This window comes from Camponotus floridanus, unplaced genomic scaffold (assembly GCF_003227725.1).
Source record: "Camponotus floridanus strain SB8 unplaced genomic scaffold, Cflo_v7.5 scaffold1, whole genome shotgun sequence".
Lineage (NCBI taxonomy): Eukaryota > Metazoa > Arthropoda > Insecta > Hymenoptera > Formicidae > Camponotus > Camponotus floridanus.
Genome location: NW_020229214.1, coordinates 2,695,143 through 2,709,655, shown reverse-complemented (window position 1 = coordinate 2,709,655; position 14,513 = coordinate 2,695,143). Strand labels below are relative to the sequence as shown.

The following is a 14,513-nucleotide window of genomic DNA, read 5'->3' as shown; positions in this document are numbered from 1 at the left end:
TCATCGTCATTATTCTCGTGTGGAAAAGTGTCTAGGATTCAGCCGCACCTCTTTCGTAGTGAAAATCCTCACAGCAACGGTGTCGCCTATTTCGAGTGGAAATTGTCGGACTGCGGGTCGACCCAAATAAAAAAGAATCGCGCATAAATTAATTCTCCGAGTCGACCAGGGAGTCCTTTTTCTTCCGCCACATTGAAAGAGCAGACACGTTAACTGGCGGAACCGAAAGAAGGGTAGCTGACGCCCAAACCGGCTAACGGTAGTGGTGGTGCTGGTATGTTGGATGTCGAAAACGCGGTTCAGGTCGAAGTGGAAAGGGGCGGTAGAGGGCGAGCTCGGTGGGTTGGCGGCAGGCCATAAACCTTTCCCCGCGTAATCTGGATAGCTTTATAGATTTCTAATAAAATAACGCATTAAATCAGGCGCGGCTCGACTGATTGGGCCACCGAACGAAATCGGGTCTACGCTCGTGACATGCACGTATTGCAATCGAATAGACATTTATTATCCCGTCCAACGACCACTAAATATTGGATGATCTTCCGCACGAATAGAAAGCACACATAAGTGTTCGGTGAAGACAAAAATGGAACATTTCCTGGGTGATGGCGAATGTATCCAATGTAGATTGTTTGCATTTTGTTCGCGATATCGACAAATAGCATTCTGATATTTACCTTTGTAAACTAAATAGAAATGAAATTTGAAGAAATTTGAGAAATTTTAGAGGAGACTTATTTCTCGTCTCTATGATATTGATCAAAAGATTTTTTGAGCAATCTTCTATTTCGTCAAATTCGCATTTCTAATTCGATAAAAATTAAATTATATATTAATAGACTGTACACACAGATTAAATATATATGTATAATATTGTGCGTATTGCATGTATTAATAGAAGCGCAAATAATATTATCAAATGTAGCTCGAAAACTGTTGTGTATATTTTACACTTGAATGTAATAAAAATATACACAAAGTAACAAAGAATAACAGCAAATTGTTTTAATATACAATTCAATTTATTCTTCTCTTTGTACTCTCTTGTGTAACGTTTTATTGAATCGCAGTGAGCTGGGAAAAATTTACATTTGCTGCATAGGTAAACATACGCGATATTTATACATGTGTATGGTTCAATATTATTGAAGTATATTTATACTTTCCCGTTATTATAAACACTAACCCTTTTTCATGTGTATATACACGTACACATATTGTCAATTTTCAAACAGAATTTATCTAAAAATATCTTCCATCAATGATATTTAATGCGTTATTAGTTACGTATGCGTTATTACCGATCATATTATCAGAAAATTATCAAAAGCACATTTATAATTATAACGGTATAAATATTCCATTAATCAATACTTTTAAACCTTAATTTATATCAGCAAATTTAGAGCGCTAATATAAATACGACAAACATAATTTGTAATTTTATTAGAAAAATATTTAAAGTTCAAGCTCTTTCTCATTTTTACAAATAAGTATAAAGTATGTAAACACAGTTGAAAAAAATCAAAACATTTAGATAGCATTACTTGCATTAACATCTTTAATGTCGTATATCTTATATCAATAATTTTTGTATCTTGAAATTAAAAATTCATTTCCTTCTATCTCAATTTAAAAAAATAATTCTATTAATTAGCAATGATCAATAAATCAATAATTATTTTCTAAATATCCCTGATTTAGAATTCTCTTTAAAAAACTTGAAAACGATTCTTATATTATATTAAACAAGAAACTTTACTAAATCCCTTTAACTTAACTCGCTTTTCGCTTAATATTATTATTTCATTATACTTATTTCATTATATCTTGCCCATTCAAAATCAAGTTCAAAATTTAAGAAGTTGATATCCTTTAATGATCTTTTAATAATCATCAGTTTTATATTTTCATCAAAAAAACTTAACCGAGACAATATCTGTCTTAATGAAGCTTATTGTTAAATACTATCTACTCTTCTTAGTTTTTGCTTAAATTGAGAAAGTTTAGGATAAAGGTTCTAGTAAGGCTTAAGGCAATTTTTAAATTGCTTCTTATACTAAGTTTTACTCTAAGTATAAGATTAATAAGTAGGTTAAGGAATGTTTTTATATATTTGTAGCATCAACAAAGCAAAGAAGAGAAAATTAATTTATCCATTCTTTAATAAACTTTTATATTAGAATTGTGTGTTGCAAAACAAGATCGTGAAAATTATTCATAAAATTCAAAATTCAGAACGATACCGTCCCATTAAACAGGGTTTTTTCTCAGCTATCGCTTTTATAAATTCACTTTATAAGGCAATATGCGCACATGAATGGATAAAATAAATTCTTATATCATTTCAGATAAATGCATTCAAAGCTGCGAGCACAGTTGTACTCTATGTGAGAACTATAAGAAAATAATCTGCAGACCACCGTTCTGTTCTACCGTTACGTCTACTTTGAAATTGCACGAGATTTTCAAGGAAATTTTACATACCAATTCTCATAATAAATGTAAGACATATCGATTTGTTAGAAACATATTAAAATACACGAGACATATCAGTTATCTGTGTTTATTATGACTTGTTTTTATCATTTATAAATGCAGTCTATTTTACGCATTTAATTTATACATATATTAAAAAGCTATACAGCAAATCTATGCATTAAAAGTATATCAGACTATCATTTATCATGCATGTTTAGCCAATCATTGATATAATTTTACAGAGTATAAAGAACAAACATTATATTCAAGTGCGTAATTCAAGTCAACTGCAATATCCTGCATAACCATCGTGTTTTAATCAAGACTTAAGACGGAAATGTCGATAGTCTTCTTCGTTCGCAATTTCAGAAAGACGTAAAGACTAAGTTTGGTGCGAAGTTCCTACTCTTACACCTATGTCTAAAGCAAATACGATAGCTAAGAAAACTGCTATCAAGTTTAATAAGGAAAGCCTGTAAGACACGGACACTATATGATATCATATATTCGATACTCAGGGTCTGCTTCTTTTAATATCCGTGAGAATTTTCTTTAACGCAAAAATAATACGATGACCTTTCGATAACCGTACCAACTTCCTCGGCTGTAATAATTTTTACACGGTTATTTTTGCAAAAGCTTCGTATACTTTTCATAACGTTTTCATAATCATAACGGTCCACACATCATTGTGTCAATATTATCTTCTTTTACATATAAAATATTTCAAAATTTAAATAATTTATATCCTTCTTACACGTAATCCAATCAATGTATAATACGATCTACATTTTTATATGTTCAGATCTACACATACTATTTTTTTTTTAATGTTAAACGTATTGCAATAATCCATTTGTCAATGTCGAAAAAATTCTAGATTCAGTCGGACGCTTTCTCGCTCGATCTAGCACAAGTTCAGTTGACGTAACTTCAAAGCCGTCTAATCCTCTTAATGAAGCCATATCGGAGGACAAGACATTGCGTTCTCTTGTATCTACCATCTTAACCCTTCGTTGTTTTGGCTCCCCTCGAAACTAACTCGAAGGAAAGAGATTCTAAGTTCACGCATTGCGACCCTCACTTGTATAAATGGTTAAACGCAAACTTTCTCAAACTGTAGCCAATTCGTTGTTAACTCATCGTAGTAATTTACTTTAATTACACGGGAAAGTAACAACCACCGTTTTAATCTTTAACTATCTATCACTTGCCTTTTTATGATTTAATTATGCAACGCAGTTCGAAACACTTCGGAATTATTATTTCATATTGTGCAAACCACATACATGAATAATTTCAATCATAAGATTTGTCATCGGGATGATATTGCAGTAAAGATGGCAAACTTAATTTCTTCGCAACGTCAAATAATTGATAAATAATATCGTAAGTAATTCGGAATTTAATTATGTTTACGTGAAATTAAATTATGAAAATTACATTCTCTCTCGTGTTTAACTTGCTGGACGTTTGTTTATCGCTGACGCTAAGCAGTTCGTCTCTATTCACAGTAGTGATTCACATTGAATCATCTACGAACGTCGAGAAGAACGGTATGTGTCGAATAACAGTTTAATTTTGCAATAGTCGTATTGCAGTAGATAAATGAATTGACTGTATACATAGAACTAAATTTACTCTCATTCTATAAAAAAAAAAGAGAAATTCATAATTTATTATAATAAACATTTTATTTATCGCCCTACAAAATAAAAGATATGTTTACGAGTAAATGTAATAAATAGTTCGAGCGGGAAAAAATCTAATCAAAAAAAGATGACGGAAATATATGAAAAAAATAAAAATCATTCTTATGTTTCAATATAATAGGGAATAGGTTAATAATTACATCAATGTTAAATTCAAGAGCATGAAAGATATTAATAAAAAAATACTTGCAAAATACTTTCACCTATATAAAATGATGAAGATATCAAAAAATTCGCGATAATCTATCTCTCTTATATAGATATTTGATATACTTGTGACAATTAATTGACACAAATATTACATCAAATAGCAATAATAAATTCTGATATATAAGACTATTATAAATAGCTTTTAATATAGATATATAGCAATTGTAATAACTCTCTTGTATAAGCTATTCTAATTATAAATAATTATAAGATGATATAATCTTCACTGCTGGAAATTCACGAGAATTTATAATTGTGAGTGGTATATTCTTACACAGTCTCCGGCCGCTTGATGGGATAAGCTTATTATCGTGATCAGTAGATGCCATGCAGCTTATCGATTGGAGAAAATACTCAGGCATTTACCATTCAGCCGGAAGTTTTACTCGACCCGTGAAGAAAGGCTACGAGCCGCCATCATCGTTGCTCGCGCCACGGGGTTTTATTATCATATGTTTTTACTCTATATTTCTATCTATGGACGGCCATTATACTTAATACCTTTCTCCATAAATTATCCTTCTTCTTATCAAACGTACTTCTTTCGTCTCTTTTTAATCGTTATATCTATTTAATCAATGTTCACTCTAATCGCATAAATAAATTATAGAACTTTATGAAGTTATTGTGCTTTTTTTCAAAATATGCTTATTTATATATGGATACTTGACGTTTTGACTTTAAATATGTATTTAAAATTATACAAAACTGAATATATATACATCATCAATCAGAGAATTTTGAATAATTTATTATCTTGTTTTATTTTTTCTTAAGAAATACAATTCTTGTATAACCGGGAAAGTGTCCTCTGCGTTTTTATAATAGTATAATAATATGTTATCATATATTTTACTTTTATTATATTTTATAAGTATTGCATGAAGAGGTTCACGACCTATAAATAAACGTTACGTCATTCATCAATCGCAATTGATCTGAAAATATCGACACGATCATAAATATGTGATTGCATTATAATAATTGACAGCGCTCTCGGTATCATTGTTGACGAACAGATTACGCGTGCAACAATTCGAATTGAAAATTACATGCGTTACATACATATCATGCATCGTTGCAAGGAAAAGACATAAATTACCGATACCTGGCGATTCGCCCGAACGAATTCGGCTCCGGCGAACTTTGCAAAATAGCGCCGGCGTAATCAGTGGCGCGTTATCTGCCCTCGCCTACAAACGTTCGATGTTGCCTTTTGTGTGAGCTGAGAGAAAGAGGGAAAGAGAGACAGTCGGGGAGCAATAAATATGTTATTAAAATTACCATAACCTCGCACACCGGCAGGGTAAAACGGCGCATTTTGCAGTTAATTTTCCGGTTATCTAGGTAATAATCTCGCTTACGGCAGGGCCGGTTAACCCTTTGGTTATAGGGGTGAATATCGCGCAAGGGGGATGAGTATGATAGGAGCGGAAGGTAAATCGAGAGCAGGGGTGAAAAGAGGCTCGATAATGGTCAGTGCTGATGCCGCGTGTTACGTATCGGGGACATTAATAAGCGGTTTACAGCGACGAAAGTAGGAACGACGTATCGTGAAGGAGTTCAATTGTGGACATTTCCACAACGAGCACGGTTTCGTTCGTCGCGGTCTCAAAATCGAAGGGAGCTTTGCCTTGTGGGACCCTCGAGGGCTGTTGGGTGGCGTCGGTGCCAACCCGACTTTGTCTCAGACTCTGTCCGCCTCCACCCTCGCCTACGCCATCGATCCGACCTATCCCATCGACAATTAGCTAGCTCGGTATTGAGTGCACTTAGTAAGAATTAAGTAAACTACCTCGTCGTCCTGTCGTTTCCATCGATACACGAAATGATTTTTATGGGATCTGCTCTCTTATTGCCTAGTGTTTTTACGCGAGTTTTAAATGCAAAAACAAAAAAAAAATATTAGAAATCAACAATCTTTGCTAATTACAAGTTTATACAACTGCAAATATCGTGGATACTTAGATCGCGCTTTTCACAATCAATCGGAGATAAGATCAGCATGTCTGCCATTAAGGGTATATTAAGAGAAAATATACTTGGAGGTATAAGGCGTTAGTTTGTTTCTCTCTCGAGCGAATAAAGTTTACTCACTACATTACTTAAAGTCAACAAAGTTGAATAAACAATCGTACTACTTGATTGACTGATATTATACTAAAATGCTCGTCTTTAATGCTTTATAAACACTTTTAACCCTGTTGATAATGTAAACTTTAACCAGTTTAGCCAGTTATGCAAAATGCCTTTTGCAAAACCATGCTACTTGAATGCGAAAATGAATCAACGATAAAACAAGCTGTAACGAGTAACGATCAAAGTTAAATTAAAAATATGACATATAAGCTTAACGATAATTTTAAAAAAATTTTAATCTGACCTAATTTGATAATAATCAATAATATAATGTCAGCCTGCTGAAATTAGCTTTTTTCGTAATCGAAGGGAGAAGTAACTTCTTATCGAAAATATTTCAACCTAGCGGAGAGAGGGCCGTGAGAGTTATAAATTCATAACTTACATCTCTCGCGGGATTCATTATATGGCGAGAAGATAACAACCGCTAGCATAGGAAACCGCACTATACTACTTGCTGTTTTAATTCGAAATATTTCTGATAAATCTTTTTCCCTTGTAGTGTGTTCCGAAATAGCGTACGATTAAACGATTAAAACTATAAAAGCAAGAAAATTAAACTTTTACTCCAAACGTGTGATATTTTCTCTTATTGTCTAGTGTTTTTACAAAACAATTTAAGAAACATATAATTGTATATGTGTTGAAAATATTAATACTTTCATAATTTTTCATACAAAAACATGACACATTGCGCAATCACGAATAATTTACACGATGTAATCTTACATTCGACTAACATTTAAATCGACATGTTTGATGCGATCTGCTCGTAAATCTCTCAATGGCATAATATCAATCTACCATCGTAAAATTGTGTTTGTCGCGCGCTTTATAAATGTTTTATTTTTGATGTTTCTATTCGTTGTAAACAGACAAGTTGTTATTCGCTTGATACAGAAATCGATAAACGATGTCCAAGAATAGCGATCAAATGCTGATGAACGATAGCACTCTGCAGCGATTATTTAGGTAGATTGATGAATCTGTTCCCCCGAACGCTCACAGTTTCTCTCCTCGCTCGCTCGAAAATGGTGTTCTTCAATCTTCGTTGCCCGAGCGATAAGGACCCAGATCCTATGGTACAAAGATTTTCATGCTGACGCGCCGTTCCTAGCGCCTAATTAATGAGTTTGAATTTTTCCGGCGGCTAATGGAAAGACTGCCTGCGCAGCACGTAGTCAAAGGAACCGGCGCAGTATGAAAGATGAAAAAGCGGCATCAAGGAATGGAGGTTAATACGCGAAAGTTTCGCGGCTTAAGGATATGAAACTGATGAGGTCGTGACACGATTTCGTCAATTCACGATCCTCGTTTTCTCCCAGCTATTCGCGTCTTATCAAAAATTTCTTGTACGAAATAAGAATGAAGGTGGGACGCTTGACTGATCATCGATAGAGGCGTAGGCTTCGGTTGATGGAGATTGCTCGGTCTTTCTGACACGCATGTTCGAAATGTGAAAGGCTGTATAAAAGATTCTCATCAGAGACGCAAAAGATGATACTCTATCGATTGGTAGGATCATATTTTCAGAACATTCATTTTAATTATGCATAACATTAATAAAGTTATGTGTAATATTAATAGCATATAATTTCTAAAAAAATTTATTTAAATATCTGGATAAAATTTTTATGTAAAATTATTTATCATTATTAATATAATTGTAAGCTAAATTCAATTAGAAAGATTTATAACTTATGTGTATAATATTAGAATTATGAAGAATTAAAAACAATTATACCTATAATCCTCTAAAAGGATTCAGAAATATTTTTTATATAAAATTTATTTTAGTAATATAAAAAAATTAATATAAAATTATATCAATTTTAAATATTTTTTTACAAAATATAAATTTTTATTACATGTGGAGGAAAAAATAAGCCGAAGAAGGAAAATAAATTTTCTAAATAAAAAGTTTTATTTTAATATTTAATTTTTATATTAATTGTAAATTTACTGAAGAAATTTTTTGCAGAAAAAAATTTATATATAATTATGATATTATCAAATATATATTTGAATATTTCCAGAATAAAAGAATAATACTCACAGAACAAAAATAGGATAAATACAAAAGGAAAACGGTGCATTAGGCAAGAAAGAAAATAAACGAATAGAAGATAAATTCAGGAAAAGGATACGAACAAAATGTGAAAGGTGAGGAGACCAGTTTAGACTTGTTGAAATGCATCGTGCATTCTGACAAAAGTACACGTTTTAGGAACAGAATGAACATATTCTGTTCAACAGACATCGCAAACCTACAATTGTTAAGTAAATACTGCACGAACGGAGTCGCATGTTAATTATCAAAATTGGACTGCCGACCAGCAGCTTTTATCAATCTCGGGAACTTACTTTGCGAGATAAAAGGAATTACCACTGGGAATTTTACAAGCTCCACTATACTTGTCTTAAGCTTAAAGAGAATAGAATCCAGAAACTTGTTAAACGTTTGAATCATCTTAACTTGTTTAAAAAAAAATTAAATCGCATTAATAAAATTGCTCCGCATAGTGGAATGAAATTACAATAAATTGTCAATGATTTTTTAACTATTAAGTTAAAAATTTCATCAGAATTATATGACAGTGTATATTATTAGTTTATTATAAGATATTAAACATTAACAATCATTTATTTAAAATAAGTGACATTGCTTTTTAAGCGATAAAAGTGCATAATGCAATTCTATTAATATAATTGATTGAATGATTGTAAAGAAATTTAACTTTAAGAAAATAAACACCTTTCTCCATCAGTAACAAAAGTATCGCTTGTATAAATGTAGAGACAAGATTTCGAAATTGATAGAACGAACAACAAGCCTGCAATCTTTCTGCGGATTACGTCCCTAGCGCGCAATTTGAAACATCGACACACCCCACCCTTCCATTCTCGCGTCTATCACGCCCGACCTAGTCGACGGCAATAAATCTAAACTTACGGTGTATCCTTGGATGCAAATTCTCTCACAGCTGTGGAAATTCGCAATGCAATGTCGCCGTTTCTTTTCTCGCGTTGCGCTTGCCATTGTACATATGTATTTCTATAAAAATGTAAATTATCTCATAATCAATATATCATTTATGATGCTACAAAAATAATGACAATCGATAACGAAGAATATGTAATAAAACTATACGAAATCGCAACTTCAAAACTGACGGAATAAACGAGACAATTTGCGTGAGACTCATCTCGTCGCATCCCGAATGCACGCCTAGCGCACAATTTGAATCATCACCTCCTGCTTTCCACCCGCCCACGCAAAACCTTTTCTATCCACACGTCCATCGCGTTCGACTGGCTCGATGGCAATAAATCCAGACTTACTCTTTATCCTATCGAGGCTTTGCCCGCCAGGGTGCGAGCCTCTGGCATTGTCGCGGCTATATCACCGGCCAAAAAGGACGATGGAGGGACGGCGTGTCGCGCGACAGGACTCGACGGAACCTGAATTAAATTCTGAGATTTATCGCGTCAATAACCGTACATTAATTTATGATTTTTTGCGGTGAAGAACGTAAATCCACGCGAGCGAGCTTGCACGGTGCACGCCATCGTCGCGCCAATTGTTTCGCTCTACGTGGCGGCGATCCGAACAGAGGAATGGGTATAAAAGAGAAACGCCACAGGGGAAGAGGGCAAACACGCTATGTGTAGAAACACACAACAGCTGGAAAACTATATTGATAGTTTTGCCGACGCGGAGGTGGATTCGCGGCGTGAGCAACAGCAAAGTAGGCTATGGTAGGACCCAGCGGCGTGTTCCACATCTAACTTATATTGACCATTCAACATTCCGCACTCGTAAACTACGACGTTCGCCGATCATTCGGACGCAAAAGTAATCGAAAATGGTATATTGCGGTTCCGAAAAGGCCTTTGAAGTCGTGTACCACGAGAGAAAATATCTCCGATTAAAATTATCCGTCCATATTTAATACTTGGAAAATGTGACATTACTAAAAGACTATTAAAACTGTACTTAAATTATACGTTGAACTGCGCGTTGAAACGCGCTTCGCCAGCTTACGATATATTTCCAATAAAGATTTAATCTATCGGACTGATGGCTCGTTGTTCGAAATTTACCTTTCGTCTGTTTCATTTCAGAATCTGTCTTACGGTAAAGGAACAAGCTTGAAAGCTCTATTTTAATCGCTATCCTACACATGTTTCGTACTAGTCATCATGTATGTGACATTAATTTATTCTTTATCTTTACTCATTAGAGAGATGTATATACATAGTATGAATTTCTTCACACATTTTTCGCTTCCGCTCAGATACGTCCTTTGATCGATTAATCGTTTTAATTACGGGCGGCAGGTGTGCATTCAAATTGATGCATAGAGTGGAAGTACCGACCGACTGCAGCCTGAAACGCGCGTAATTCCGCCTGCCTTCTCTTTTATTCCCTTTTACGTCCTTTCCTTTTGACAACCCTTCTTTGAAACCTCCTCTTCCCAAACGAGATCGTTCTTTTGCTTTTTTTTCAGTGCCTATTCTTCGCTCTACGTGTGTATCACGGCAAACGTCGTTTGCTAGACTTTTTAAACATAACACATTAAATCGCGGTTCCATGCATTATGCATTAAAATGATTTATCTTCGTGAAACTAAACATTTTCAGTTTAGTAGATTAGACGACAAAAAAAGGAGAAAGATCGAAAATATATATATTTCCGTTCTAATATTTATTTTTTCGTAGCTTGATATCCATTGAAATAAAAATTAATTTATATATAATGCAATTAATATAATAATAATTTATATATAATGCAATAATATTAAGATTTGCTTTCTTCTTCGCTTTTTATATTTTAATTGCTTAATTATTATAAATTATTATATATTTTGTTAATTATAAAATCCATCTCACATAAAAATCTATATTCACCGATGCCACTATATTCAACATTTTTTTAATTACTTGCTAATTTCTTGTATACCTTCATCCATCACAAATGAGAAGACAATAAAGGGGGAAGAGATCAGTACTGTCATCTTTACGCCGGCAATTTTTTTTACGGGCAATTAATTCCAAAGTGTCATACATCAAAGTTCCGCCTACGTCAATAGTGGTCTACATCAATCACCGCGCATAGTTGATAGTATCATAGATAACGCGCGACTGTAGTCTTTTAAAAATTTCCACTCGCGATCGAAAAAAGATTCAAGATAGCCGCTGGATAACGAAAGCGTGATGGAATCGCGTGGCGCGGAATTTTATTCGCGGCGTACCCTGTCTACTCTATCAGTCGAAAGGATATTTCCTTGCCTTAAGCTCTCGCCGAAACGACTGCAGCTTCCAGAGGGGGAGGAAAAGCACGTCGCGCGTTCCAGTATTCCTAATTTTGTCCGCCGGGCGCTACTGGAATCTTAATTATGAGGAAGAATTCGTTGGGGGCGGTCCGGCAACCCGGTCCCAATTCGCCCGACAATGTCGCTGGTACTTTTCCTGGGAATATGAGCGTTTCGAAATTTAACTGCGCTTGAAACAAATTGAGGTCTTTTGCTGCGAACCTCGTAATATTGCGATAATGACAGCATAGGCAGGGATGAACATTCTGCTCTCAAAAATACTAAATATCGTTGTACTCGTACATGTGCATTATTTCAATATTCATTATTTCCTAACAAAAGGAAAGAAAAAAGATTGTACATCACATATCTTTATATAGGTATATCATTAGTATAGATACTTGTATAAGGAACTTTATATAAAGAATCACTTAAATTGTATCAGATTAAAATAACGCTAGAATATGTTAAATAAAGATTGAAATATATAAGAGAACTTTTAATTGAATGATTTTTAATACAATAAAAATATAAAGTGACAAATTTAACTATTAAATTTATCATAATATTATAATTTAATTATATTCTAGACACACTATCTCTCCATTTATATTTTATATTATCTTATGAAATATAATATGTATGTTACAGAGATTGCAGAGTCGTCAGAGATCCCCAAACTTTAAAATCCAAGGGATATGGATTCGTTTCGTTCGTCAAAAAAGCGGTAAGTACATGATACTAACCTGATAATATCATTTTGTAGCGGAATTACCATAGCTGAGATAATAAATAGATTTTCTTTCACATGAGCCTTAGCTATGGTATTTTTTTGCAAGATAAAATCATATTTAATTATGCATATACAATCATTTGTTAAAAGTAGTAGTTTTATCAAATATATTAAAGAAACATTAAAAATACTTTTCTAGCTAATACTTGCAAATTATTTCAACTTAAAAAATTTTAAATTCTGATCCATGTATAGAGATGTATAGCTCTTAAACACACAGCTCTTATATATGAAAAAACATTTCCTTTTGATAACAGAAATTTGTTTTTCTATTGAAAAAATTTAATGAAATAAATTCATTATTTAAGCATATATGTATCTATCGACATATTTTAATTACCAAAAATATCAGTATTCTGAATTAACTTCGGGATCTTACAGATTTTACAAGAAAACTTTGTGCATTACGTTTTCTTGCGACATTTCGTTTTATCAAAATGTGGCTGCTTTCAAGAAAGTCCGAAAATAGTTCGTTTCAAAGAAAGTCGCAGCATGCAAAGTGCGTTGATTAAAGGAACAACATCCGTAACTCCATATCTAAAAGATTACAGTCAAAAATAAAATGACAAATTATCCGGGTCCTTGTGAGAAGAGAAGATAAGAGAGTTCTCGATGCACATTTTATGTAAATCAGACTTACGGTGGCATATAACGGCCAGGTAGATAATTCCCTTCCGAGCAGCATTTTAATTATCACATTTAACTCCGACTATTCCGAAAGTCGGAAAGAACGAAGAATGTTTCTCAACCACTGCGACTGCGAAATCGCACCTGTCACTTCCGCAATACGTCAAACTTGTGTGATGCTATCTTCCCGGTTTCCGCTGATCAAATAAGTAGGAGGCTCTTGACCGTCACGGTTTACAACATCATTTTTTGGGACTAAATGGAGAGTGGCCGGAGTTTTATTATGACCCGCCAAAATCCGCAACGTAAATCACAGCGAAGTTAGATGTACGGCTGAGTAAAAGAAGGCTTTCCTCCGTTTATGGCGGAGTTATTCGTCGAGACGCCTGCCCTGAAGGTAGACCCTCTCTCGTTTCCCCTCTGTTTTAATGCCCTATCGATCTGGACCACCGCCGGCACCTGCCTCACACCCGCGGTATTACTATTGCCGAAGTATAAATTTCCCGAGTGTCTCCGTTAACCTCGAGGAACACGCGAAAATTTCGCCCCCTTCCCTTCCCGCCACTATCCCCATCCCCATTCCCCTCACTCATCCCTATCCTCCATCCCTCTCGCATTCACCGACCAGTCCCACTGCCACTATATCCTTCGACCGCCGGATACACGTACCTAAATCGCGAGCTCTGATCGCCCAGCATCCAACATTCTGGCTCTTTTAAGATGTACGAGGAAATACGAATTCTCAAGATTCTCGTTTTTCTTCGGGAGCAATCTTGAGTTTCGAATGCTGCATTTAATAAATACCAAACTTTATAATGTCCCGCGTCAGATTTCTGTATGTTATTCTGTGTATTTATGTTTCGTGTATCTGTATACAATGCAGTTATCCAAGCGTGATAATGCGTTAACATTGGTAACAGTTTTCTCAAACATCACAAATAGATTTGTTATTTTATCAATTTAAAGGAAAATATTTATTCTCTTTATTTTGTAAGTTGATTTTGACGATTTATTTTGTCTCTCATTCAAGATAACAGTAAGTTAAGATTTGTAATTTTCAAATGTATTAGTAATACGTTATGTCAGAAACGGATATGGTACAATATCTACTCAAATGCGTAGACGGATTATATAGTTCAAGAAAATAAGAAAGATAGAGATAGAAGGAAAGAGTCGTGTCCCTGTTACTAGTTTGTGTTATGGTCAGTATACTTACACTATGTAAATTCTCAAGTC

At 34.1% G+C, this 14,513-nt stretch overlaps 1 protein-coding gene across 9 annotated transcripts in view; it reads left to right on the top strand.

Annotated features, from left to right (window-relative positions):
• LOC105250434 (nucleolysin TIAR) overlaps positions 1-14,513 on the top strand; it is a 403,479-nt gene that overhangs the window by 346,793 nt on the left and 42,173 nt on the right. For all 9 annotated transcript variants that reach the window (XM_025407453.1, XM_011256527.3, XM_011256528.3 and 6 more), the window contains one exon: positions 12,509-12,584. In XM_025407453.1, coding sequence (XP_025263238.1) covers positions 12,509-12,584 — 76 coding nt within the window. The remainder of the gene's footprint in view (positions 1-12,508; positions 12,585-14,513) is intronic.